At 45.8% G+C, this 27,129-nt stretch overlaps 4 protein-coding genes across 4 annotated transcripts; 1 reads left to right on the top strand and 3 right to left on the bottom strand.

Moving 5' to 3' along the window:
• Positions 1 to 502: 502 nt before the first annotated feature.
• On the bottom strand, positions 503 to 1,201 carry N7511_011262 (uncharacterized protein; the record flags this gene model as incomplete). Its single annotated transcript, XM_057133639.1, has 1 exon — positions 503 to 1,201. One exon carries the CDS (start codon positions 1,199 to 1,201, stop codon positions 503 to 505), a length of 699 nt encoding a protein of 232 aa, XP_056978596.1.
• A 2,455-nt stretch (positions 1,202 to 3,656) lies between these two features.
• N7511_011261 (dynamin family protein) lies at positions 3,657 to 6,057 on the bottom strand (the record flags this gene model as incomplete). The annotated part of the gene is made up of 3 exons (XM_057133638.1): positions 3,657 to 3,797; positions 3,951 to 5,962; positions 6,006 to 6,057. The coding sequence occupies 3 exons, from the start codon at positions 6,055 to 6,057 to the stop codon at positions 3,657 to 3,659; spliced, it is 2,205 nt and encodes a 734-aa protein (XP_056978595.1).
• Positions 6,058 to 13,089: 7,032 nt separating this feature from the next.
• On the bottom strand, positions 13,090 to 15,855 carry N7511_011260 (uncharacterized protein; the record flags this gene model as incomplete). The annotated part of the gene is made up of 3 exons (XM_057133637.1): positions 13,090 to 14,227; positions 14,285 to 15,414; positions 15,469 to 15,855. 3 exons carry the CDS (start codon positions 15,853 to 15,855, stop codon positions 13,090 to 13,092), a joined length of 2,655 nt encoding a protein of 884 aa, XP_056978594.1.
• A 6,802-nt stretch (positions 15,856 to 22,657) lies between these two features.
• On the top strand, positions 22,658 to 24,290 carry N7511_011259 (DNA-binding domain-containing protein; the record flags this gene model as incomplete). The annotated part of the gene is made up of 5 exons (XM_057133636.1): positions 22,658 to 23,003; positions 23,058 to 23,079; positions 23,140 to 23,765; positions 24,029 to 24,087; positions 24,177 to 24,290. The coding sequence occupies 5 exons, from the start codon at positions 22,658 to 22,660 to the stop codon at positions 24,288 to 24,290; spliced, it is 1,167 nt and encodes a 388-aa protein (XP_056978593.1).
• Between the last annotated feature and the right edge of the window lie 2,839 nt (positions 24,291 to 27,129).

Below are 27,129 nucleotides of genomic sequence, written 5' to 3'. Positions count from 1 at the left end.
TGAATAGTGATTGAGCTTGAAATGTTAAAACCACAATCCCGCCATTTATTGTCAATAACTCTAAAGACGATGAAACTGAGTATTGTCTGCCCCTTAAATGTAGGAGAATCGCTTCGCATATCACCTTTCCAGCGTCATCCTCGGGTTAAAAACATCATTTTTCTCCCTCAACTACTTTCCCGCTGGGTTGCTTGATCTTCCGTGATCAACGAGATTTCTCTCACAGCGTCAACTTATCACTGTTTCGACTCTCCATAGATAGAATAAGCTTTAGGAAGACTTGAGGACTGCGTTACAGTCAGCGAATCTCTTGCCACCTTCTCTTCTAGACACTTACGCAGTCCATTTTGCTGACGTTTTCTACCAGGCCTGGCAGGTGTTCCTCAAGTGTTTGCAAAGGTATAACCTCTCCACCCAGCTTCAATACAACCGTGCTTGATTTTGATATTTCTTCGAAATAAGCGATTCGATTGGTACCAGTTGAAGGGGGCTTCAAAATCTGTTATCCGAAGATATCCTCCAGTATAGCGTATGTTTCACGTTGAGTAACGAGAGACTGGCGATCTTTTGTAGTCTTTCTCTGTTCGGGATCCCAAATGATCATCTCCTCCATTTGGAGTTGGGAAATGGAGAAGGCATCGCTGACCTCTTTTTCATCCAAGAGAATTGGCAATTTCCCCATTGGCGATTTAGACTCGCTGTCCCAGACACGACTGGTGAACAGCCAGTCATCATCGTTGGAAATGAAGTAGACGAAGGCAACCTTGATCAGCCACTTTTTCTTACGGGTATGTCTTTCTGTGTGTTCCCAGAAGTGGACATAGCCTTTCTCGAGGGGGGTGGCGCCTAGAATCAAAATGCCGGCCTCCTCCAACAGCTCACGAAGGGCAGCCAGGTGGAGTGTTTTGTCACATTGTTCCGTTGCACCTCCGGCGGCCTCGATCACATAAGGCCGTGACATATTATCTGGACCAGCCCGTCGTTGAACATGAATCTTTCCGGTGGCATTTGTCAAGTATGCTTCAATGGATGAGCCTTCGATTTCGAACCCTTGTTTTTTCAACTTCGAACAAATCTCGTTAAGTTGGTGATCGGGATTGGTGAAAGGAATTGAATAGACCGTGTTCGGCTGGAATTTGGGAGATCGTAGGTCCTTGTCAGGAGGCAATGCAACTATAGGACAGCTGGCAGCGGTTGACATTGTAAGAGTCAGGGCTTGATCAAAGTTTTCGAGGAGTAGGCAATAATAGGAGATGTAGGATTGGGGTGTCAGAGTTATGTTAGAAGCTCATTCACTACAAAGCTTTAGTTTCAAATCCTAGACTTATCACACCGCTCTTCCACCATCAAGATAGTCTAGAGCAACCTTTCCCTTGGACGCCTTATCAAGCGCTGTCCCAATAGTGAGCCGACACCTCTGCTAGCATAAATGGCGCTCGAGGCAATTTTTCGAGCTTTTTTATTACATTTTTTCCAGTGCGCAATGATATTTATCACACAAACCCGCGAATCAATGCCTAGTTCGGGTGTCCCACGGAGATACCACTCAATCTCTTTTGGCTTTCACAGAACAAGTTGGCTCCAGGTCCAGTCATTTCCAATGCAGGACTAAGAGCAAGCCAGAGCTATCTAGGTAGCGGCTAGCAGGTGCCATTCAACACGACAGCACCGATAATATCCTGAATATCTCATAAACCGTATATCTTAAAATGAGAGCTGTAAAGTGGGCCATTCAATAAACTTTTGGCCACAGTTCCCCAGTTATCGTCTCGAAGCTGATTCGGGTCAAATGTTGAACCCTTATAGAGCCGTGTCTCGAAGTCATGCATCAATTGGTAAGTAAGCAGCCGCGGAAAAAGCAGCTTTGCTCCATCTGATTGAGACATCGAAAACTCTCCTCATCCATGTCGAAACAATTTGCCAATAATCAGGATCGGCACACGACTGAATCGAGGCACTTGCCAAGGGTGGCCACGCCATGAGATACTTTCTGTGTTTTAATATTTCTTGTCTACTTGTCAAAGCCCCCACTAGCCCGTGCCTGTCTGCAGAAGCCTGCGGCATTATCACAGCTTTTTCCACTATTTTTGGAGTTCAAAAGCCACGTCAACATTGACTGAGCATGAAAGGCCCAACTGGCAGTGGACATTGGAGCCGCCAAAATCTCTCTACAGCTTTACTGAGCCTTAGCTTTGTGCTAATCCTCGTGGGTGGTTGTTGCTCTATGTTGAATGGAGGCAGTTTTTGATTCCGTGACACGTGTCAAGTGGCCTATGACTCTTCAGTATCAGGCTATTAAGGCTTAGACCTTCTATAGCTAGCACTCGGACATTGTCCCATTACTTTTATGGCCGGCTACTCACTTCGATATTCTACTGTTGCCGGTTATGTCAGCATTTAGCGGTCTAGATTCTCTTCCTTTCGACCCCTTTCACCCGATCACCCTATCACTTCCTTGTATAAGGGTCAGCTGAACATGGAGCATCTTGAAGAGTGTGATCAAAAAGCACAAAATTGCGGGTCGTAGAATATATGGATCGACGTCATTCGTAAGCGCGCACTAGGCTCAAGAAGTTCTTCTGATAATTTCTTATTGCAATGCATTGGGACGCTTTGGGCCGCCTCAGGCTCGGAAATAGCTCCAATTGTGATTGAAAAACACTATTTTGAATGCCTCAGGTATTTGAAGAGGAAGTATAACAACATCTCAACGAATAGTGTTGAAAACCCCCAGGCAGTAGCATAAGTCCCATCAGATTGGAAAACTTCATGGATGATCAATTGCATTTCTTATAACGTACTCACTAAGTATGTAGATACTACTTCAAAGCAAGGACCCGTATGCCGCGATACTCACTATCAAATGGTGCTGAGTGTTCCACTCTTGTACGTGTGAGCTTGCTCTTACCATACCCAAGATCGATCACGTAGCAGCAGTTATGTCGGCGATTTTGTTCATGAGAGACATGCAAATGCAGTGCTAACGGAATTAATAGATGATGTACTTGTCAAACAAAAAGCCTATCAATACAAGCTGCCTGATTCCAACCTGCCAGAAAGATGTTGGCTCGTGAATACCCATACCGATGTACTGAAAGCTTAATTTTTACTTGCCCAGTCACCAGTCAAGTAAAGACATCCATGAAAAGGTCCGCCGCGACAAAGCTTCTACTTCGAATTTGAGAACCTGTGAAAATTAACCTTTGCTACCAATAACAATGTAATTAAGGGTGATGCAAAAGAACAGTAGCGCGAACACTGCAAGTATCACCTGCTATCGCGGGAAAAGCCTCCACTGCGAGCTCACCATCTGCCGCCATACTATCATCCTACCGGAATATTGTCCATGCTAGCTCTTACATGAGTCACTTATCTATCATATGAGCGAGTCTCACTGCAAGGCAGCTTTATCATGGGCTGCCAGGAGAGGAAAAGCTCGACTCTCGATCGTAAGAAGAGGAGGAGCATCAAAGTGAACGGATCACAAGTCATTTATCTGCGTACCATTCCGTCACCATGCGGTCTCGTCGAAAGTAACGCTGCAAGATCCTAGTATCGGCGCAGAAAACAAGAAAAGAACCACAAAGCAGCAGCATAAGCTACCAGTTCTTGACCCTTGGAATTCAATCATAATCATGCAATTTATATGTGGGTTCTTAACACGATAAACTCGACATAAGCTCACTGAGTATGAGTTGCCCTTCAGTCAACATTCGCACCTTTTCGGTCAGGACTTCTCGCTCCTTTTTGGTACTCTCTGGCTCTGCGGCAATGCCGAGAATATCGGCATCCAATAACTGCGAAACCGTGACGGGGGAAAAATATGCTCGAGTCCTCGAACAATGTGACGTTCGATGACTTGGACTGTGATGTTTGCAACAAAAACCTTCTCAGATACCTGTGTGAGAGTGAGTAACCGACTTAAAGGCATTGAGATCAGGGGTCCATACCTTGTAGACAGCCCGAAGACAATCCAGTACTAACTCTGAACTGTGCGTGTCCATGTCCGGGTCCATTCGCTCCGAGTAGACCTTCATCGCTAAGCTCACGTTGACACTTGGGAAAGTGTGGTCGGAACTACATCCTGGCATGTCGACGTGCTGAGTCGCATGTTCCAAGCATCGTTCTAGCTCCGCCTTCCGTCTCTCAACCTGGCGCTTCTTGATCGTGTCGGTATAGTAGTGATTGTAGTTGATTGGATAAGACCTCGTCTCCTCAAGAATTTTCTCTAATTCTTCCGTGGCAAGCCTGCGCCTTGCTCTTACCCAGTCTTGAATCTTTGGCCACAGGCGAAGCAGAATGTCATGGGGGCATTTGTCTCTCAACAAAGATTCAAGGAAGGTGCGACAGAGCTCAGATATTTGACTAATGTGAGCAACACCAAAGTGATGCCATTTCGACGACTGCTCCCAAAAAAGCTCCGCGATCACAAGAGGGTTGAAATTGCCTGGCAGCTCCCTTCCACGTGCTCGAGTGACGGCACCATTGACCCAGTGTATAGCGTCATCGTGTGTAACTTTCTCCGGAGCTTCAATGTGGCTGAAAGGCCCAGGTTCTTTAGCCGGAATCTCCTCAGAGCAGGATTGCCCATCACCCTCCTCAACTCCTTGGTCCAGTGCGGGCTGAATTGAAGCGGCCTGATTGTCCACCTCGGCACTAACAACATGAAACTTGTGACCGTTCAAGCGGATTTCGTCCGAAAAAATTTTGTTTCGGAGTTGGACAACTGCCCTCAAGCGCCGGATGGAGTCTGAACTGTTTTTCTGAAGCACCTGCTCTTTATCAACCCTGAAATATTCTCCTTCATAATACCCATTGACCGCTGCTTTGCAGACTTCATGAAAACCAAGGCTGAGTTCTGTTAAATAACTCCTGCACTCTCCAGCATTAGTTCGTGCCCTTCCTATCGCGCCTAATTCACTTCTTGCTTGTGACAACGCCTCTTCTAGGTCTGTATGTAACCTAGGAAGCTCTTGGTGAATATGGGTAAAAAGCAACCTGCTGAGTCGGGTTACCAATGCCTGGATCCCCACACTATTGGGCCCAAGTCGGCGAAACACCGAGTCTCGAAAATAGAGTTCCTCCGATACGTTTCGCTCGGAAATAGAAAAGGCTACCTCTTCAAAAGTCCTATTTTTAAGCATGTGCCAGCCAAGATCGAATACAATGTCTTCATTGCTTGCTAGATCGAAGAAGCTTGACTCGGTCTCTGAGCCTGCTGGAAGTCGATCGGGTTTGGTGATGATTCCCAAAGTGCGCTCGCCCTTTGGATCGTATTGACGAACTAAATTCAAGATCGGTTGATTGGCATAGTCGTTGGCGGCCGATATAACGGCTAAGCAAATGGTCCGGGGCGACGAAATGTATGACTTTGTAATTTCCACGGTCATGTCAACATCCGCCTGTGATGCATCTTTAGTCTCTGCCTGGATTATCCCCGGGAGGTCCACCACTGTGAGCTGCGGCCTGGTTGGACCCTCGATCTCGACGATCAGAACATCCATAGCGAACGCCCGCCGTAGCCCATTGGAAGCCTGGCTGTCCTCCAACCCCATTGCGCTTGTTGCTTTGGACATGATTTCTGGCAGATCCCGTAGGTCAACAACGGTCTCGTGAAAATCATTGAGAGCCGCTCGCTCCTCCGCGGAGCGCTTACGATCCGGGATAATTCTGATGCGCAAATTCTCTGTCACTCCACGACGTAGTATAATCTCGGTGGGAAATCTTGTGCACAGATTATCTTTCCGAGGAAATGGTATCTCTGTCAATGCCTCCAAGACCGAACTTTTCCCTGCAGATTGATCGCCACAGACCACTAGTTGCGGTAGTGACAGCACGTTGTCGAGTCCACACCTACGCAAGTCTGACACAGTGTCAAGAACCTGGCGCTGTTCCAAAGTCTGTAATGCTTCCAAGGCTGTGGTGCTGGGCACATTGCCAATACCTGAGGCTACCACAATATCTTAGTAAAGATCTCAAAACCAAGTCTCTGTGTGAGTACTCACTTTGTCCAGCCAGACTGGAAACGCTCAAATCTGGTCTTTCTATAGCACCCATTGTTTACGCTGAGCTTGAGGTGTGCAATGGTGTAACTTTTTCACAGGTTTTGATTGAGGACAGTGAACTAGGACCTAAGGGGTACGACATCAACCTGTACTTAAGTATCTAGTCTATTACAAACCAGTGGCTTACTCCTGAAGCGAATAGCATTTCATGTATACTCGTGAGATTGGCTCAGGGAACAGCAATCTTGCTCCTTCATTCCAAGGCAACGCAATCATTTCCTACTACGCCACTACGCCACACACCCGTCATTCCATTCTGAGAATGTTGATGGGTCTTTTGTAAATGGATTCTACGACGTGTTGCTTGGTTTTTCACTCTCCTTCAGATCTCAAATTTAAGAGATGTTCTTCATTCGAAAGCTAATGATCTAGCTTAGATACAGAAATTTCGAAAGAAGAACCAAACACCCCTGCATCTTCCAGTGGCCACAACACTGAAGATAAGGTTCAAATAAAGCAGCTAGACAAATACAGACGGTAACCATCCCGTCTCGCATGGCCGACGGAAGCGAAATTAAGGCCGAGCATAACACACTTATCCGATAGAGAAGCTGAGATGTGCTCCATGCTCACAAAACGTATGTATTGGCCTTTATCTGTCGGCATATTCACACTTCGACATGCTATTTTGCACATGTTTGTATATATCTGTTTGGTTTGAAAGTATGCGCTGGTGAGGCGAGATGAGCCACAGTCCCCGCCACCATTACGTTTGCAGGAGCGGCATACTGTGGCCACAACGGTAGATGCCGGTTCTTCGGAAAGATCCAAGTCAAGGCAGGAAAGGTTATGTTCTATCGGGTATTCCACCAGTAGTAGTGCCGAACAATGGATACACCAAGCGAAAAGCTGATTTTCATCCAGATTCACTATTTGAGAGTGGGACCACCTATTGTCTTCTGTTGTCGCATTTGCCGGGTGAAATTTCTTGTTGGTAGGCCATAGAGTGTCATTGTAATGCAGCAAACTCGATTCTTAGAAATGCAAGATAAGTGGTTGGCAAAATAGGATAGAGCATAAAAGGAGAGGGGCGTTGTTAGTATACACACCTGGTCGACCTGTTGTCGAAATATTAGCCCAAGCCCAAGAATCGATTGCTGGTGTGGGAGTGGGGGTTGAAGCCGAAGCACCTTTTTTACCTTTCTTCTTCATTCTGGCGTGTTAACGCATTCTATGGTAAGACCTTCTGGTCTATATAGAATTGTAGGCTACGGAAAGTAGCCTGACTACCTTGACCGTATTCCGTTCTAAGTGGCATGCAGATTTGAGATCATGGAATTTGCCCTTTTCTGGACGAGGTCACTTCTAAGAGTGTGTTCCTTGCATCCAGCGAAATATGCGAGTCAAATGTGACTCGATGCAACCTTACTGTGTATGTGTCACTCCGATTGGATATGGTATCGGGGATACATACATACTTAGCGTGGGTGAACTTTGGACAATCTATCGGTTTATGAGGAGTCACATTGTAACGCTGCACAGCTTATTGAGCTATGCCGCCTTGACACCCATCTATGCACCGCTATCTCAACCCCCACTAGCCATGGAAGAGCAATATAAATAGGAGTAGAGAGCTAAGGAAGAGAAGACAGACAACACATCAGGATCACTAGACTTAGTGAATCTGAGACATTCTTGAGCTCCATTAGTTGTATGTATACTGCATTACATAGCTACACATCGAACCGACACAATCCAAAATCCACCCAAAAACTCTGAGATTTCCTGTAAAAGCATGCCCATTTATACATATTTTTATATTTTGGGCTCGTTTCTAACAGGAACAGACCGCAGGTTTCATCATGCCTGTCCGGTCGTGAGCGGTGGGAAGTTATGATACAATATCCTAATTATCTCCAATTCATTTAGTGTTCATAGTGTCGAAAAAACAATTTGTTAAAAACTAGCTGTACAATAACCTGGGAAACGACATACAGATGCTAAGATTTTTTAAGTCTGATCTCTCTCTCATTGAGAGAGGTTCTATATAAATGAGTGAAGTCTCTTAATGATCTAAACCCATAATGGAAGGTGTTGAGATATTGGATCAAAAAGCCTGAGGCCTCAACATCTCTAGATTCATGCGCAGCAGCCATATAGTGCTTATTGGATGCGCTGTACTATGGAATTCTTGCAGATCCATCGCACTCTCGCTTAATATATATTTAATACTACAAATAGCTGTAGATGTACATCTTGAGAGAGTCAGAATTGAAACGCCTCGTTCATTGACATCCACTTCTTGCCAAGATACCACTGTCTAGACATATATTTCCACCGGGAACACTCTGTTGAAATTAGATGTACGATACCCGGGAAACGATATAAGTCAAGATGCCTGAGATTGTTTGAGTCTTGTCTCTCTCTCATTGAGAGAGAGAGAGATGCTATATGAATGAGTGAAATCTAGTAATGATCTAAACTCACGATGGAAGTATCTGCGCTGATAAACGACCCATGCCTGATATATCTGGTATAAACCGTCCATTCATGCTTGGATCTCAACACATTGGACATTTCCTACACATTATAGGGAAATTCAAGCCTAACGAAACTCAAATCATTTTATTTTGATACCATAAGAAAACTTATATATCAATTAGTTAAATTAATTTGAAATTACTATTAAATATTCTATCGTTGTTGAGTAATTCAACGATAAGGAAGTACAAAAAGTAAGATGTTGTTCCCGAAAGATGTGGAGAATTCCAGATATCCTTGAATTCATTGCATCCATATCTTATATGGGATTCCCGTGTCGTACTAGACAACAGGTCTTTAAATTGGCTTGCAAGTTCCGCGAAAAATAGCCTGTCTCGATTTTGTACCATGTGCAAACAATGTTCGTAGCTTCAAGGGTGTTAAGCTCTTTCAGATCGCTTTGAGTGGTGCTATGGAGAATCAGGTGCATAAAAGCCGGTCCTGCATGATTAGATACCACCCACAGCAAGGTACAGCTCGTCTTTGAACCCCAATTTTCATGGTCTGAGACGACAGCGTTCTCCATAATGTCGCCGAGAATCGTGATAAAAAGCTGCGCCTTTTCAGATCCTGGGGTAATGGCGTAATCAGACAGCCTATATTCCTTAATAGTATCTGCGGTATTTTCTTTTAGATATCGTCTAGTTCCTTTCTTCACTCTTTTAGATCCAATACGAGGTGACTCGATTATTGTCCACTCCGAGGTGCTCTGAGTAGTGCTCCCTAGGCTTGGTCCAATATCTCGAGCCAAGAGTTCGAGCTGGATGGATCTCATCGCGAAATTGATATTCACTTGCAGTCGCCGTAAAGTAAGATCATCAATACCCAGGTAGCCGCTTGTCCACTGTATGTTGGTTCCATCAACGGCGAGTAAAACCTTTACTTTCGTCATCGAGCAAATCGGACAGAAAGCGAGTTGACTGGGGGAAAGCGAATTGACTAGAGCCGGGCTTACAACCAATAATTCCGCACTCAAAGAACGTCGATTGGTCACTTTTAGTTTCATCATGGTAAAAATACAAGGGTATCTTCCAGTAAAGCCTAGACATATTTGGTTGGTCAACAGCAAACCCGCGCGACATTTAGCGTGCAGCACTACCGACAGGGGTACCAAGAATAACCGCGACATTTAGCGTACAGCACTTTGCAGATTCCAAGCACAAGGGCCACCTCACTAAGTTACAAGTCCCTTGTGGCTTATCATCGAATGAAAGGGCGCTCGCGTAGTCTGACGTTAAAAATCAATGCATTTTGGTTGATAGTTCTAGAACACAGGCTCCGATCGTGTCGGGGTCAATTGAACAAGCAAATAAGACAACAGCTCTATTGAGCGGTGAACAAAAAATAAAATCAGCTCACCTTTATCTCGCTACTTTGCCGGCCAATTAAGGTGTCCGTAACTCATTGCGCCCTCCGCTACAGTGCCAAGAGAATGAGCAAAAGAAGACCAAACTACTTGGTTGCCTCCGGATACATCAGGGATCAAGTTTATCCCTACTGGCTGAGATACCAGCTCTCTGTGTAATGATTTGGGATCATCTTCGCAACTCATGCGTCTTGCAAATGAGCCGTGGCGGCTCACAATACCAAAATTGGGCCTCCCTTCGTGAGGTAAAACTCTTCATCAAGGAAAATGGATTTTGTTGAATATCAACTTGGACCGACATTACATATTTGATAATAGAGCCTTTAACAGTCAGTATACCCTGTCGTTCTACGACCGCCATGACACTGAGTCGATTATACAGACCATGCGAATTGAAGCTTCCTTTGAATGCGATCTTTGCACTCAAGGCTTCAGCGAACATGTCCTTGACCACATTCGATCGGAGGTTCAATCAGTCGAGCACGGCCTTCAGTATGCGATACGCCAAGCTATTTCCCTGGGCAAAAGCCAAATAGACCTGGCCTGCTTGCTCATCTCTAATATGCCCATCTAAAATCCGATCATGAAGCTCAAGGCTTCGACCCCGGTCATGGAGCAAAGTCCCGAAGATGCTGGGTACTCACTAACGCTTGCTGCCACAATAAAGAGTTGAGAGACTACGGCCCTGGACACGCTGTTCAACTAAACAGTGCCTAATTGGGCGGAAGTCCTACGAACATGAGAAACATTCAACAGGAACCAAGGCTGAAGTGAGAATGAAGAACGGAGTCTAATCTTGCTGATGCAGGATTTGAAGGGGAGTAGTTTAAATGGAGAGGAGATATGAGTTAGAAGGTTGTGAAGACAGGGGAATGGCAGCTGGTGCTTCTGCGCACTCTTGTACCTCGTGCCATTCAGCAACGGGTTTCTCTTATGTTTTGGTCCCGGATTTGGTTTGTATGTAGAGCTGGTACTCTTTCTCTCGCTACAGGAGCAAGCTATAATATATTGGCATTATCAGGCGTACGGACCAGCTCTTACTTCCACTGAATAGAAGCGCCTGTATTGCCATTACGATAGTAGCTAGGCTGCAACATGTTAATTGGACTTCAGTACCTCCACCCTCATTTTTGACGATGATTGATACATGATAAAATGCTAATATTTAACATTAGGCAATGCGAACAGATAGTACCTGCTCATATTGTTAAGACTGATTAGTCATTTTGTGGAAATGACGACTCTGTGGATGCACTTACATTTATCAGTGCTTGACAGTAATCACCATTTTGGCCAGGTGGATACAGTACACTCTTGCCGGTAATGCAATAGGAGATTTCAACGCGATTGGTTTCAGTCTGAAACCATTTCATGGCGCGTGGGTTATTCGACAATAATTGATTGACAGTATTTTGTCTAGAACTCCTTTAAATCTTTCTAAAGTATGGAACTCAGCTTACTGGCGCTTTCTGGCATAAATATGTCTGCATTAGCTGGCAAAGAATCTTGTCTAACAAACGAGGATGGCAATTCCAGCATAGGCAGCTATGTCAATCAAATGAACAACCTCTCAATCAGTCTATCTCTTACCGAAGTCTAGTCGGCCTTAGGGGTAACGGAACTCGCAGTCCCTGCTAAGTAGAGTCTCGCATGGGTGTCTATCTCACCTAACAAAAGATACATATAAAAACACTCAACATAGTCGTCAATTGTACCTCAGATGCTTTTCCTAAGTCAGGAAAGATCCTCTTTGACCACCATTGCACGATAATCCGTAAAGGCCCTGAGGTATTCCCGGAGGTGTGGTCTACTTTGACATTGTGACATTGAAAGATACTAGCTATTGATCGACGGAGTATAGGAGGTGGTAGCAAGTTATTTCGCCAGAAGTCGAGCAATTAGGATAACAAGTTCTGATTCGATGCTATCGCCCCCCTTGGCGTCACGTATGTCTTGTGCTAGCTGAAGTGACAAGTCCACGCCGAGATGTATCTCAATATTGTTCCTCGAATTTGGTTGAGTATCAATTTTATGATTGGCGACGTTGCAAAAATATATCGCGACCTCAGAATAAGACATGGTAAAAGTCGGTTGGTTAGCCTGCTCGGGAACTACTTCGAAATTAGTCTTGTTGTATGTCAAGAAGAAAATAAGATCCTACACCAGCCCCTGATAAAAAATTACAATGGAGTTGGCTTGGTTGATGAGCGCATGGCCAAAATACTTGAAGATGGCTTTCGTGCTGGCGTGAGTGACATGAGGCAGAGACGTAGCCAGAGGCGTGACCGTCTCGCGTCCGAGACGCAAGGCTGTGCTAAGTAATTGAATACAGCTACAGTAGCCTCAATGCTGACCTTTGCCCCTTATTGACCGAATTAACCTGCTCGGGCTAGATGCGTAACAGCTGGGCTAGAATTGGGGAAGGCCCGTGGGAGCTCAGCCCCCGTGTGGGTCTTTTTAAGGGAGGATTGGGGCGTTGGATGATTGGGTGTCTAGGTATTGCATATTTTTACCATTGTATTTGTCAAGACAAATTTTTTCACTGTTTGAGAGTCAGCCTTGAGACCCTGGAACAATCTAAGGTGCCCGTATGTGCTTCATAAGTGCGGTGTGAAAATAAATGTCTAGTCTGTGCGTAGTGTCAAAATGTGAGGCGCATACACGGAAACTTTACGATAGCGTAACATAAATTGCCGTTGGACCTGTCATTTCAATAAATTTCCTAAGAATCTTCTTTGTTACAATCTGTCCGTCGCCATACTGACCGACCTTGCTAAGTATACTCGAATTTATCGTCACTAGTAAGTATAGCGATCCATGTCTAAAATCTGTGATATGGAGCAATACTACCAAGATACGGATAGGTCATAGGGGCTTCTTTAAACAAAGCTCACCTGTTGATGGGCACGAGGATTGATGATAATACGACACTCTTTTGATTGAAGAACTGGTAGGGAGGAGTTGTATAGTGCTATTGGCTATAACTAAATGACAACCCCTCACAATTCTCTAGTGGTCAGAGCCATGGATCACGGTCCTCAACTCTTGGAGAACGTATCAAGCTTGACCTGAGCATCTCCCATTTTTCTGACGTATTTTCCGTGAACTAGAAAGACCATCGTGACTTAGATGTCCCTATAGCTGATCCGTTTGGATACAGTCCAGCCTGCCTTTGGCTTAAAGTTTCTCCTCACCATTTTGCTTTCGCCACATGCCGGCATAACGGCCTTTCATATTCACCAATTCCTCATGGGTGCCACTCTCGACTACCATGCCGTTTTCTAGAAACAGAATGCGGTTTGCTGACCTAATGGTGCTCAGTCGATGGGCAATAATGATCGTAGTACGGCCCCTGGACAGAGCTGCTAGGGATTCTTGGACGTATTCTTCAGTTTGGGTGTCGAGCGCGGAAGTCGCTTCATCTAGCAGTATGATTTGAGGATTCTTGAGAATGGTACGAGCGATTGCCACACGCTGTTTTTCGCCGCCGCTTAGACGTAGTCCGCGCTCTCCAACCTTCGTATTATAGCCATCTGGGAAGCTCTCAATTTTGGTGTGAATGTTGGCCATGCGACAGGCCCGGCGGACGTCTTCATCACAGGCATCGGGTTTCGCGTACTTGAGGTTGTACATCAAGGTTTCGTTAAAAAGTCTCGTCTCCTGCGGCACAACACCGATATGTCTTCGAAGAGAGTCAATAGTAATTTTCTTCACGTCTTGTCCGTCGACGAAGATCTTGCCATTCTTAGAGTTGTAGTATCGGAAGAGGAGACGGAAAAGCGTGGAGTTGCCCCCACCGGACTCTCCAACCACGGCCGTAGTGGATCCGGGTTGACAAGTAAACGAAAGACCATCCAATACAGACTTCCGTTCATCATATGAGAAGCCAACATCCCGAAACTCGATCTTTCCCTTACAAGTGGCCAGTGGGGTAGCACAAGGGATATCAGTGACTGTCGGCTGCTCGCTGAAAAGCTCCAACATGCGCTCAGCATTGATCAAAGCAGATTGTATAGAAACATAGAACGCACCGAAGGAGCTCAACGGGCCTTGCAGCTGTTTCATGTACATTAACAATGTCACAAATCGGCCCACAGGCTGCTGCAGAGTTGAGACCTGGTATACAGCGATGAAGCATGTGAATAACAAAGAGATCATCAAGACAGTGTTTTGAATGGTGCTCATCATGGCTCCGCAGAGGAATGAGTAGTACTCAGTAATTTGGTAATCGCACACAGCATAGCGGTAGCGGTCAAACTCGTGTTGCTCCGCATTGAAATATTTTACCGTTTCATAAGACATCATTGATTCATTTCTATGCGTATATTTCAGCATTGGTATCATTCGGATTGTAGATGACTTTGAGACTTACTTCACAGCATCTTCGTGTCTCGAAGCATTGGCCATCTGTCTTCTGGTCTTCGCCCTCCACTGGGCCATGCGAATCGTGAGATATAGATAAATAAATGCCGAAATTCCAACCACAAGAGCATAGTAGACATCAAATATAATCAGAAAGTACCCAATTGCAATGAGTAGGTCAGCTAATGTAGGAAGAAACTCGAAGGTGACTTGCTCTAGGAATGAATTGACCGATTTGCCTTTGCTCAGAGCTGACAGGAGTTCACCCGTCTGCTTTTCTACGTGGAAGTCCAAGCTAAGGCTGTGAAAATGTTCGAAGACAGCAACAGAAAGTTCCAAGTAAGAGTACTGGCCCATCGGAATCCATAGGCCAGTGCGTAGAGAGCCCAAAACTGCCTGTAGCCACAGGCAGAAAACATACATGACTATCTCGAACCATGGCGTGTAAAATGTATTTCCGGCTTGCTGATCTGCCAGAACCGTGGTTATCACCCCAATCTGAGCGGGAGGAATCACATTGACAATTTGCTGAAGCATGACAAGAACGAAGCATGCCACAGCTATAACCTGTAAGCGTGGGGACTTGGATGGCCACATGTAAGGAAAGAACCGTAAGAAACCACCTAGATAGGCGAGGAAGCTCAATGGTGGCAACTCCTCTGGTCGAGCCCAAGATCCTGGTGCTTTGGGCTCTGCTAGTCTCGCAGCTCCATTTGTTGAACCATAGGCCTGATGATTACTAGGACAGCCCGATGTGCGCAGAGACCTCAGCAGTCCAGTTGCCCCAGTGATATGGCCTGGCTCCCCCTCCAAGTTCTCATCATGGCCTATAGGAGCACGGGACTTGGTGGTGTAGAGTAGAACAAGAGTAAACAGAATCAAGATACGGAGACCACTGGGGACTAGTTCCGTGCACTCCCAAAAAGTGATCCCTTGGCGTATCGGGCCTCCACTGGGGCTACCGAGTACTGGCTTATGATAGACAGAGGTGGTCAGCGAGAGGGTTGTGGCAAAAATGACGAGCTCGACAAGAACGGCGAAAGACCAACATGTGAGGTGAGTGGCCGTTGGGGAAGGGGTGGTTTCGACTATGCTGACTAGAATGACTGCGTAGGCAAAGATAGAGCCGGTGATATAAATCTGCGGGTATTAGATATCTTATATTATCGCAGGGTAAAGAATATAGAGACGTACCACCACGGACTGCCCGCGCCACCGATACTCGGCACGGGCCAGTAACACATGGGTGACATAAATTGTGGCATCAACAAAGAACGTCACGAGGACACCAGCAGAGAGCCATTCAAAGCAGTGCTTGACGGTATCGGAGAATGGTTTAATCTGGCTGAAAGTCATCGAAATCCGGATCCGGCTGGCAACCTGGCCACCGTTGTTCTGTGAACCTTTTTGGTCGAGCTTGCTCTTGACGGCCACTCTAGTCACATAGACTAGGACGAACAGCAACATAAGCCAGACTGGGTAGTATGTTAGGAGATACTCCAGCAGCGTTTGGGGATTCACAAGAGCAGTTCGTTGAAGAACGTCAGAATAACATGATCTTGGGCGATTGTCTCGAGCCATTTGCGGCGAATTTTCGGACAAGCAACGATGAGGAGAAGCTTGATTTCAGGTAGCAAAGGAGCTATTCTAGACTGGACGGAGTGGCTCGCAAAAGGTGACGATGAATATAAATGATAGTACCTGTTCTGTTGCAACGTTGTCTCTGTATATAATGGAAGAAAAATATCAGATACAAGCGTTTCGAATGAACATCAAAACATGGAGGTGTAAGCTATATATTTAGCCTGGGCTTATACCGTCCTGTCATTACTAGTAGATAAGACTCGAAGAGGGGTAGAATAGGTCTATTACCCGGAGAGTGATGGCAAGTACACATCATACCGCATGAGAGTATGCATGGCGCCTCTAGACCTCTGCCTCCGATCTCAGGCCTGCATTTGCGATATCAAGGCCTAGACTGGTGGAGGATTCCCGGAGTGCGGAGCTTCTTTGATCGACTACCACGTACCCCAGGACATTTCGTAAGCCATGTTGTTTGCCAAATAGTAGAGACAAGTCACCTGGATTCGCCATCAGGTACGCAGATTGCTTGGAACTTGTTCGCTACGTGCGTAGTACCTTGTCTTGGCTTGTTGCGAGGATAAAACCTGTTAGTAAAAGGAGGTAAGCTGGACAAAAAGAGATAATTTCTCCTGATCTTGACTGATCTTCACGGTCATGTCTGTTCTAGCCTTGAATCCTTTGCCGGCCTTGCTCCACTCGTGGTGAATGCAAAAGCACCATAGAGCAACCGTACGTAGGAGTATCTACAGCTCTGAGCGCAGGTCGAATCCTGAGCATCTTGGTCCCATATCCAGAGCTAAGGAATATTTTATGTTCCCAAAAGAGAGGACGTAATTCGCTTATTCTTATTGTCTTTATAGAATGGGAGTGAGGCTTTATTTACTCTCTATATTTGCGGAAGTAACGAAACAATACCGAAGGTTGATGAGCGCGGCGGATAACACTGATATAGCGAAAGCTAAGGCATGATCACTACTAGCCTCCAGATTCCGTGCACCCTTTCGCTGGATGCTGGAAAAGAGATCAGTGCTAACACTAGTGCTTACTAGTCACGTTCGTGGAGCATGCACATTAATGTTCATCAATTATAAATTTGGTTTCTCCAAATGTCATTAAGAATCTCAACCAAAAGGCACGGAAATCCAAAGAGTAAATCAAGAAATAAAAGACCGGTGCGAGCATGAACAAGCATGGCATAGAATTCACTGTCATTTAACGCCAGATGTAGTAAAATCTTCAATAGAGCTTCCCGTAACAGGAATTGCTTGGAAACCCCAAATCCTTTGGCGGCTCCATTGCTGCAGGCAATTTTTACCGGGCCATAGATCAGAAGCCTCCCAGCAAGGTGTGCTGCCGCGATCTTTTCCAAATTCTGCGCGAAGGTGATTGGGGCCTTAAATTCAGTCCCTGTCCTAAATTGATGGTGGTGGGTGTCCGTATATACCAGAAACTTCACAGTACCCGTCTTCCGGTAGAATCTGCCTAAAGCTGTGGCATCTTAGGGCTCATCAGATTCGAAGAATCAAGTCCACATTCATGGCGCAGAGTCACTCCATTCCTTAAATTTGAATATCTAGCTATCCTTATTATCTCTAATACAAGTCAAATGCTTCTGCCATTTGGAACAAGAAAAGCGGTGTCTGGTTCCGGACATGTCACGGTAAACTGATTTCTTGACTTCATGAACGAGAGTGGGGATGGCAGCAATGGCCCGGTGGATGGTAGTGTGGATAACCGTGTAGGTGGTAAGCGGATGTTAAGAGGCTGGCAAAGTGCCAACTACGGTTGCGCAACAATCATTGGCTATCCTAACAGGCATTCCCGCAATGGCGTTCTACACGTTTCCACAGTGCAGGTCAAGCCTGCGCGGTGGTCATTGGTTATTATTCTCAGACGAGCTCCACAGTGCAGGTCAGGCCTGCGCGGTGATTATTGAGTGTTCACCCGTGGGACTACACCGTCGGATGCCAATACGGTATGCAAAACGCTGGGCTGAGACGATCACATGCCGCAACCCTATCGTTGTGGGGCTCAGTACTTCAATTACGTAGTGCATCAGACTAACCATTTCGAGCATAGCTTCACAATGGGGTTCTCGGGACCCTCGGTATCAGCTCCGTGATTACATGAATTTTCAATGCAGCATAATTCATCGAATTAATTACTGACGGAAACTGTGGGAAAGGACATCCAGGCAAAGAGATCCTGTTGCCGCTTTTGACACCTAGACCACTTGTAAGAAGTGCGGACCCGCCACCGAGCCCGCCTCTTCCGCCCGCTGAGGGCTAGGTCAAGTCCATCATTTCCTGGATAAGTTCATGCAGCCGCAACGCACATCACACATCTTCCATATGGTCTTGTGTGGAGTCTCCCCGTGTTTTGGATCCATAAGTGTGCGTTATATAATGGAGTCTGCGCATTGATCGTTTACATGATCTCAAATATATCTTTGTACATCATCCCGGGCACTCCTTTTTGTTTTCTATGGAGTACATCTATTGCCCCTTCCGACCAGTTTATAGCCGGTTGAGTTACAGTCACTTTTATGCCTGGAAGAACTCCATAGATTCATATCTGGCTGACCATGGAATTTCCTCCGTCAACATTTGCCCAATTACTGCCAGATAGTAGTATGCCGGGTCTCAATGCCAACGGCAACTGGTTTGTATCCGATGCAACGCAACATTATCCATACCAAAGCGCTGCTTTTCTCAACCTCGGTATTCCTTTCGCAACCCCCCATTGAGGTTCGGAAAGGGACATTTTCAGAGACTGATGCTCACGAAAAATCAAGGGAACCCGTCAACCCTACCCAGTTCCTACATTCCACAAATCACGTATCCGCGGGTACACTACCCAATTTACTACCATCCACCACCAATAGATAGAAGTCTAGGCATAGCTTGCAATCTTGCCGACTCGCATCGAAACCGTCCAATTGGCCTGCCTCTTCAGAGCGCACTGATAACTGGACAAAATGGTCAGCCTTATGAGTAGTAGAGCTCGGGACTTTATACTGACTTCTTGAAAGAAATGCCACCTGTTTGCCAAAACCCCTCAGGAGATTCCCATAGGATTTCATGGACTTCGAGCTCTGGCGCGATGCTAAAGCCAATGAATCCGCAGCCTACCTCCGTGCAGCCTCCTGAGCCGTTCTCTTCAATGCAATTGAGGAGACGCCGTGAAGAAATGGCGCACACCTGTGTGAAATGTAGCAAGGGTTTCGGAAAACAGTCATGTTTGAGGCGTCATATTCGCACCCGTAAAGCAATTGTCAATTGTCCAAATATTTTCTTATACTGACTCAATCATTATCAGACACCGGAGAGAAACCATTCATTTGCCGGTGTGGGCGGGCATTTTCTAGAAAAGATGCACTGAAGTGCCACAGCATCACGTGTTACCAAGATGAGCTCACTTCGCCAAGCCGGCCACTCAAACCAGTGGTTCAGACTATTTTTAAGCCCCGAGCCCAGAATAACAATGTTTTTCGAGATATTTCCCGGAACGGCCAGTTTCAGGCCGTTGCTAAACCGTCCTATCGCGTCATTCATGTTGAAGAGGGTCGGACACAGACAAAATCTGTGGCTGACTTCAAGGACCCATTTTGTATAGAATGGCAAGTTTGGTCGTTGCAGGGCGTGCCATTGTAAGTTTGTTTGCTGTTGACAATTTCAAACCATGTTAATGAAGAGTAGAAGCGATATTTTTACTCATCGGGTGAAGTTGAAAGAAGATATATTTGTTGAGGCTGAGAGAGCGATACATCCTTGGCTACTGAAGCCATGTGTGGCCGACAGCTTGAAAAAGGACCCGGTCCTGGGGCAACCAAGGACGATCATTAAAGAAAGGTATCTTTCCAATTTACCACCGCAGATGCCATTTACTAACTACAACTACCAGCTCTGCTGCTGATTACTGCGTGTAGGTAAGCATTCTACACACTCCATGTCCCATTCTAATAAAATAAAGGGCATTTTCAATACGAGCAGCAACATTACTCGTACCAACGTGGCGTGACGACAAAGCACCCGTTATGGTCAAAGCCAACTTTCTAAAATGGATTCCGATTGCGATACAAAAAGGCAGTTCGACTTCAAGGCCTCGATTGATAGCTGCATCTCATCAAAAAAAAATCTCTCTCGATCGCCAGAATAGGCACGCCAAATGACACCGGGAATGTTCACTTTGGTGGCGCCGGTCATCTACAGAGCATATTCATTCACAAGGTGCCCCCAGTTCCAAATGAAAAAGCCGATGGTCTTGCTCGACCAAAGTTTATCTTGTTCTAGTAATGGATTGAGCTGATTCTAGGGATTGAATGTCTGGTTGTCATAGAGACGCTTCGTGCCTTCGTGCAGCGGTCTAGCTTGCATGCGCTCTTTCTACAAACAAATTTTGCGAATGCGAACGACCAGTCATGCATGCAAAAGCGCTTTAAAAACATGGATACACACAAGTACAGCTTTACCACAGGATTTTAGTCTGTTGGCCATCCAGGTAAACTTATTTCTCAAGTCACCAACTGCAAAAGGCCAGAAGCGTACCGTTTCGGCGATATTGCAAAGTGGCCTGAAGATGACACCGATGGAACCGATAGATAAATGGAGACTTCGCCTTTGTTTGTGGCTAATAGAGCTGGAGAATTCCGGTCAGGTCCAGTTGAAACGTACGCCATCCTCTTAACCTGCGCGTGAATGTTATTGACACCGAGCAGACTTCATCTCGCATATTCCGAATCTATAAGATAAATCAACAGCAATGGAAACTATTTTACCAGATTTTGACAGTGGCTCATGAGCAGTAGAGCAAAGCCATTTATAGCTTCGTCTATCTGGAAGTCCTTCGTATTAGCAAAGGCTGCCCTCAAACGATAGTTCGTGTTTCTGCAGATTGAGCGAATGCCTGTGCCTTGTTGTTCTAGAAAGCCTATTGGGCTAGGATTGCATTTGAGAGACATAGACTTTAATGAGTACAGAAGAACTATGGGTGTTCTCAGTTTAAATATAAGTTTGTACCCTCTCTGTGTTTTGTTTGAAATACGGTCTTTCTATTTGCTGTTTTACGATTGTATCCAACGCATCAATTGTGGCTCAATTTTCGTAGCGAAGGGATAATGGAATGCGAGAGAAGATCGGAATTTACCACGGGGCTGATTCTAGAAAAGTGAACTAGATTGGCAAATTATCCTTGATTTCAGGGTAAGAATTAACCTATTCTTGTCACCAATCTTGATTATCAAAACGTCAATGAAGACCATGGAAGCTCGATTCATATCAGCAGTCCCCACAAAAGAACGCAATCAAGCTCTCTCTGTCCATATCTCCGTTAAAGAACTTGCTATTTTGTTACGGAACCGTCCCGGAGGCTATGCGTTGCGACTGCGCCAGTTCACTTGCCATTGATAACGCTAACATTAATAACCTGCGAGCTACCATCCGTTTGTGTGGCCTTGATAGAGTGATTTGTATTTCCATTTCTGATTAGCTGCCGCATCAGAAAAGCGTACAGACAAATCAGAAGGTAGCGTCAATGGCGGTGGTATCTCGATCATTCTTCTCGTCGTTTTTACTGGGCCAAGTCTTGATTGAGGACACTAATTAAGCACCTCAAAACTTAGCCAGAGTCCAGGAATAAGCAAGAGAAAAGCTTACCGTAGACTCCGCAAGTAACACTCTCCCAGCTGCTTCCTGATGGGATCTGACAGATGACCTAAGACTGCCGTCACGAGGATTTTTGGATGGTAATCTTGGTCATATTGAGAAATAAGTCACAGAGTAGATAAATGCAAAGTCGGATTTGACTTCTTTTTTGAGTTAGTGCAAGAAATGGGAGTGGACGGAGAAGTCCCTGCTATATGGTGGGCTCTACCCCTGGTAATACGAGGTATGCCGTAAAATTCCTGCAAGTTTTATTTAATGGGCTGAAAATAGCTGCATAGTCAATCCCCGAAGGGACCAGTGCCCAGTGAAAGCCTCGGCCGGTGGAACCAGCAGTGTATGCGAAGCGAAGGTTCAAATCACAGAATTGTCGGCTACCTCGGACCCCATTGGCTAGGAAACAGCCTTTGGCGGGCCCATCTACTTTCTGAATCGGCATAGCACTGAAATCTATTGCATGGATTACCCCTACTAGTGCCGTGCTATCAGACAGGGGGTATTACTGGTTCGAGGACAGAGCGGCCCTCTCTGTTTACCACACACAGTCTTCGTGCAGGGTAACATTCTCATTCTACCTGTGAGACCAAGCCTCGAGGTACTTCAGGTAACTGACTTTTCCTTGGCACTGAGGCGGCTTCAGCCACGACAAAGGCCCTAGTATGCTGGCGTGGCCAATAGCGACCAACTCGCTGGTGGATCACATCATTTAATCTGCTACTTGGACAAACAGAAGGTTGTACCAAGGGTTTGGATTTTGTCTCTGTAATTCCGGAATCCTATCTGGGCAAGAGCAGACTACGGTGTATCCCACCGGGTCCACCGTGATCTGTACCTTAAGATGCGTGACTGAACTCCATATACAGCTATACTCGCTAGCGTTACCCTGGGGAAAGGTCTTTTACGCACCTCCCGGGAATGTCCCATATCTTTTGACAGCTTCGTTTCTCATTTCTCCTTGTACACAACTTGCTTGTCTGTTTTTTGTCATACTTGATTGAAATGACAATCCCAACAACGCCCCTGCGTTCCCTCTAAAAGAGACATCGTTCTAGCTGGTATCATCTCTGAAGAACTCAGAAACCACGGGCTCTGAAACATTTTGGTCTCTGCATAACAGTTTTGAGCATACATGGGTTACAATGGAACCATCGTACTTCGACCCCTGGATGCGTATGGAAGCGGATGCTTTGTACGATATACAAGTACCGCTGCCATATGGATCGATGACTCACTCGATGAATTACTTTGTGCCACCACAATTGCAGCCACCCATCACAATAAATTCGTCGACCATCTACAAATCGTGTACTTCTCCGAACCAGGCCCCGGTATCGGCTCTCCCATCGTCGCCGGCGTGGGCGTCTCGCTCTCGCAAAAGACCTACTGGCAAATCAACACCTCGCATGCTGCTTACCGACAAATACCGAAAAATGATATGTTTATACCATGAACGGGACAAGGCAGCAAAACATACTGAAATTGGAAGTAAGTGCAGTATACTTGCGTTATTGCAATATGTTGACACTAATAATTGGATAGCCTTATTCGGATTGGAAAGAAGGTAAGCTAAGAATATCTGTCCAACAATTCTGTACCCCAACGTACTGACATGAAGCTTTAGCACTGTGACAAAGATATTGCGCCGGAAGGGGATATATCTCGCCATCAACAACCGGGGCCAGTCTCCAGAAAACCGAACTAAGCGCCGTATTCCTGACATTAAAACGGCGCTTTCGAACTTGGTAAAGGAATTCCAAACAAGCAAAACTCCAATAAATGACGAGATACTCATGAAAAAGGCGCTGGCGTTTTCCGACGCCTGCAGTCTTACTGAAGGCAGGGAGGCATTGGGCAAGGACTGGCTGGAGAAATTCAAGCGGGAAAACATGATGTTATTTGCTCACAACCAGCCATGCACAGAGGATGGCCAAGCCAAACGGATACACCAGCAATGCATCCACGCGAATATGATAAACAGAGGCTTGAACCATGTTGCGCCAACCAGCGTTCGCGAACCTCCTTCGAGTGATCAGGCACGTCATGCTATGGAGCTCGCAACGGCCTACCTTGACTCGATCGGGAGATTGTATTTTGAGGACCGTGTGAGCATCGACAGAATCATGAAGCGCCTCAGAAACGACCACGAGAATGCTCTGCGTGAGGAACAACTGGTATTCCACCCCTCTGATGAGCCTCTTTTCATTCTTCATGTTGCGCTTCCTACCAATTTGTTTGAGCGTATCATTTGTAATGGCTGGTGTTTCGTAGATCTGAATATTTCTCTGAGCCCATTTAAAGCCAATAGCGCTTTCTCTTCAATCTTACGAAAATTTCAACCTTGCGTTCACACATGCCCGTATAGAACTATAGGTCCATGATTATGATCGTCGGTGATGGCAGCATTTTCATAGAACTTGTTGCTGTAATCTTTGCATGGCCTGCCTTGGCGGTAAGATAATATAAGAGGATCTATTTAAGATTTGGTCATACTGCTGCGCTGTGCGATGTAGTCCTGTGGGGTGACATCGAAATCGGTTGGCGTTTCAGGGGTCTGCTGGTCGAGAGAATGGTTAGTGATAGTTGTTCTGGGGCGAACAATTCGGTGAGAATAATAGAAGAATGTCAGACCGTGTCGGTCTGCTCTAATATTGGTCACAGGGTGTTTGCTTTGGAATTGCCATGAGCTCATTCTCGCCTCTTGGTATCTCGCCTCTTGGGCGATACGTCAGAGCACCATATTCGCAGGTAGGACACCTTTGGGAAAGTGGATAAGTTCAAATATCCCAGAGCCTATTCTAATTCATTGAATTTGGATTGAAAATCAGATGAAGCTTAACTCAAAACGAAGCGTGCGCGAGTAAGGAGACTGGAGCGAGGAAAAGCGCGAAATCCGACCCGCTGTCCCTTGACTAGCCACTCAGACACTTGATTTGGGCTACAGTCATCAATGAAATGGGATAGCCCGTAATTTCCTTCCTGGGCCCCTGTGTACCGCTTATACCATCAGAAGGCCGGGCATGCTGGTCACCGCTGGCCCGAGAATCGCAAACGAGCTATCTCTAGGCATCGTTTCTGAACACCCCCCAATTTGTCATTGCAATATTGTCCAATCGTGACACTATGCTGGCCTTACTCAGTCGGCCCTTGGTGTTTGAAGCCTATTTAGTTGGGTATGTGCATGCTCGCAAATATACCCCGCATTGCCTATTGTTTCAGTGGCATCCTGGGCCAAAATTGGGGATGACGCTGAACCCCTGAGGTTGATTACTGACAATGTCGGCTCAAAGCAGCGTCTGATCCACTCCAGGAAGGACGACTGGGGGCAGGCAATGTGCTACAAATGACTCATTCTGCGGGTGCGAATAAAGGAGTAAGCCTTATGTTTCAATGGTTGCCAGGTCTGCCTCTCGTTGATTTTCCAGCATGGGCAACCTGTATTCCCCTTCACATGCCACGTCTGTGAAGCTCCTTGTTGTTATTCTATCTGATACTGATTTTACCATGCTCATTCTCTTTTCCTCTAAGCCAGGTGAACCACGATCACGGATCAGGGCACAGTTCCATGCTCGCCTCAGCCACCTTCATACAACTATCACCAAGAGTTGAGAAGATTGGTGAGACTCACATTCACCTCCGACCGCCGAAGTGATTCCCACCGACCGAAGCGGCTCCCCAGATGTAAGCTGCGCTATTGCTTCTCTCTGCTGCATCTCTGCCTTCTGCAATACACAGCCAAAAACAAATGATCTGGTGCGATATATGTATATGTCGGTGGTGGTTATCCCGAACCCAACCGCATATCCCCTCTACACGGATTATGATGAGCATGCAACTCAATAGAGCAAGATCATATTGGGGAAATCAATGGAAACACTATAATAGGACTGAATGCTGGAACACAGAACTAGTAGGTGGTGTATGGGGCAAACTATGAGTGAGATTTTGAGAACAGGCGCAAGGCCTTATATGGCTACAAGGTTTTTGGTCATATCTCATATGTACCGGCAGCTAGATTTGGTCTTACTGTGTCCTTTCAGGCCTAGCCACTCGACGAGGTATAAATTCTAACGATCGTTGCCAAAAAGATACTCCACAAGCTCCAACGCGTCTCTGGATACCCTAATTTATTAATGCAAGCCATCTCTGTTACTGCCATTTGGGCACAAAAAGGGCACGTCGCAAAAATTCCTCCTCGATATCTGCAAACCAAATTACGATGGACAGAGCAACTTGACGGATAAAGTGAGAATATGACCATTCATGCCCACATAAAGTTGCCTCGAAGTTGGACAATTCGAGAATTGATGAGCACGTGGAACGACCTAAACACCGAGCGAATAATTGGCTTAATGTAGATAGTAAATAATCCGTTGCAATGAAGCGTCAGTCTTGATTTCGGCTTAGTATTAAAATGTTTCTTCAGAAGTTCCGAGATCGTTATAACAGAATTATGAATTGAGTAGCCTCAGCTTGCCCAAAAGGTAGCTACAGCACGCTTAATGAATATCAAATTTGCTACTGTCTGGAAATTATTGAAGGAGGCACAGTAGTCTTTCAGTGCTTCTAGTGCCCCTGAGATTTAAGAAATATATACTGTAGTGGGGGAATTGCTTACTGCATGAAGTAGCGGTCTATGGATGCTTCAGCACTCATGATGTATTTAAGACCTCTCTACTCTACGTAGAACAAGAGAGACACATTCTTCTCTTCAGACCATCCCTATGTGCTCTCCTTTCCTATAGCTCTACCTCTTGTTGGGTTTGCCTATGCTCCTACTGCTATTGTCGACCCGTCTGTTTTGACCAGACTGCCATCGCGCTATCCCATTTCAATACTAAATATTAAACAGCGTCGCTTTTTAATAACGGAGATGCTATATTGGCTGAGAATCATGCAAGAGATACCAGAACGCTCTAGAAAGATTACAGAACACGTCTCTAACTTAACACACGTTCAGACTGTATTACAGATTCCTTCCACCTGATATTGTTGCTACCACGGGATGGCATCTTTCTTTGACAATGGACACTCAAGGCTGCCATTCTATTCTGGAGTGTATGTGCATTTGCGTACATGTTCTATTTGCTCCACACGGTAGGAGGTTGCTGCAGCTAAAGGCTCACTCTCGTAAATTTGATCGTCTCACGTAACAAAAGACCCTCGATACACCTTCAAATGGCTTCAATTCCCAACACCCACATATGCAGCAGCAACTATTCATTCAACCGCCATGTATTCAGAGCGCGGACTTACTTTGCAGGCTCGATAGTGCTATGTTCGCCTCAAGACGGGGTTCAGATAGCAAGAGCGACTTTTCAGATTGGCTCTCCAGTTGTTGATCAGTTGGTCAAGCAAAGCAAGGCTGGTCGGCTGCTCAAGTCTTCACAAATACCAATTGCAGAGGTCTTTGTTGCAAAAGCATCGCTTGCCTCAATGATCAGTGAACCCGCTGAAATCCTTCAATGCATGAATCCTGGTCGGGCAAAGCGGCGCGTTGCTAGATGATTTTGTGAATATCGGCAGTTAGTGGCCTTCAATAACTGCATATAGTATGCCTAGGTGAAACCTTCTGGCGGCAGAGTGCGGCTGACCTCGTGTGGACAAGATCTAG

The sequence above is a fragment of the Penicillium nucicola genome (genome assembly GCF_028828085.1).
Source record: "Penicillium nucicola strain IBT 29836 chromosome Unknown utg000013l, whole genome shotgun sequence".
Lineage (NCBI taxonomy): Eukaryota > Fungi > Ascomycota > Eurotiomycetes > Eurotiales > Aspergillaceae > Penicillium > Penicillium nucicola.
This window is presented reverse-complemented; position numbering and strand designations above follow the sequence as displayed.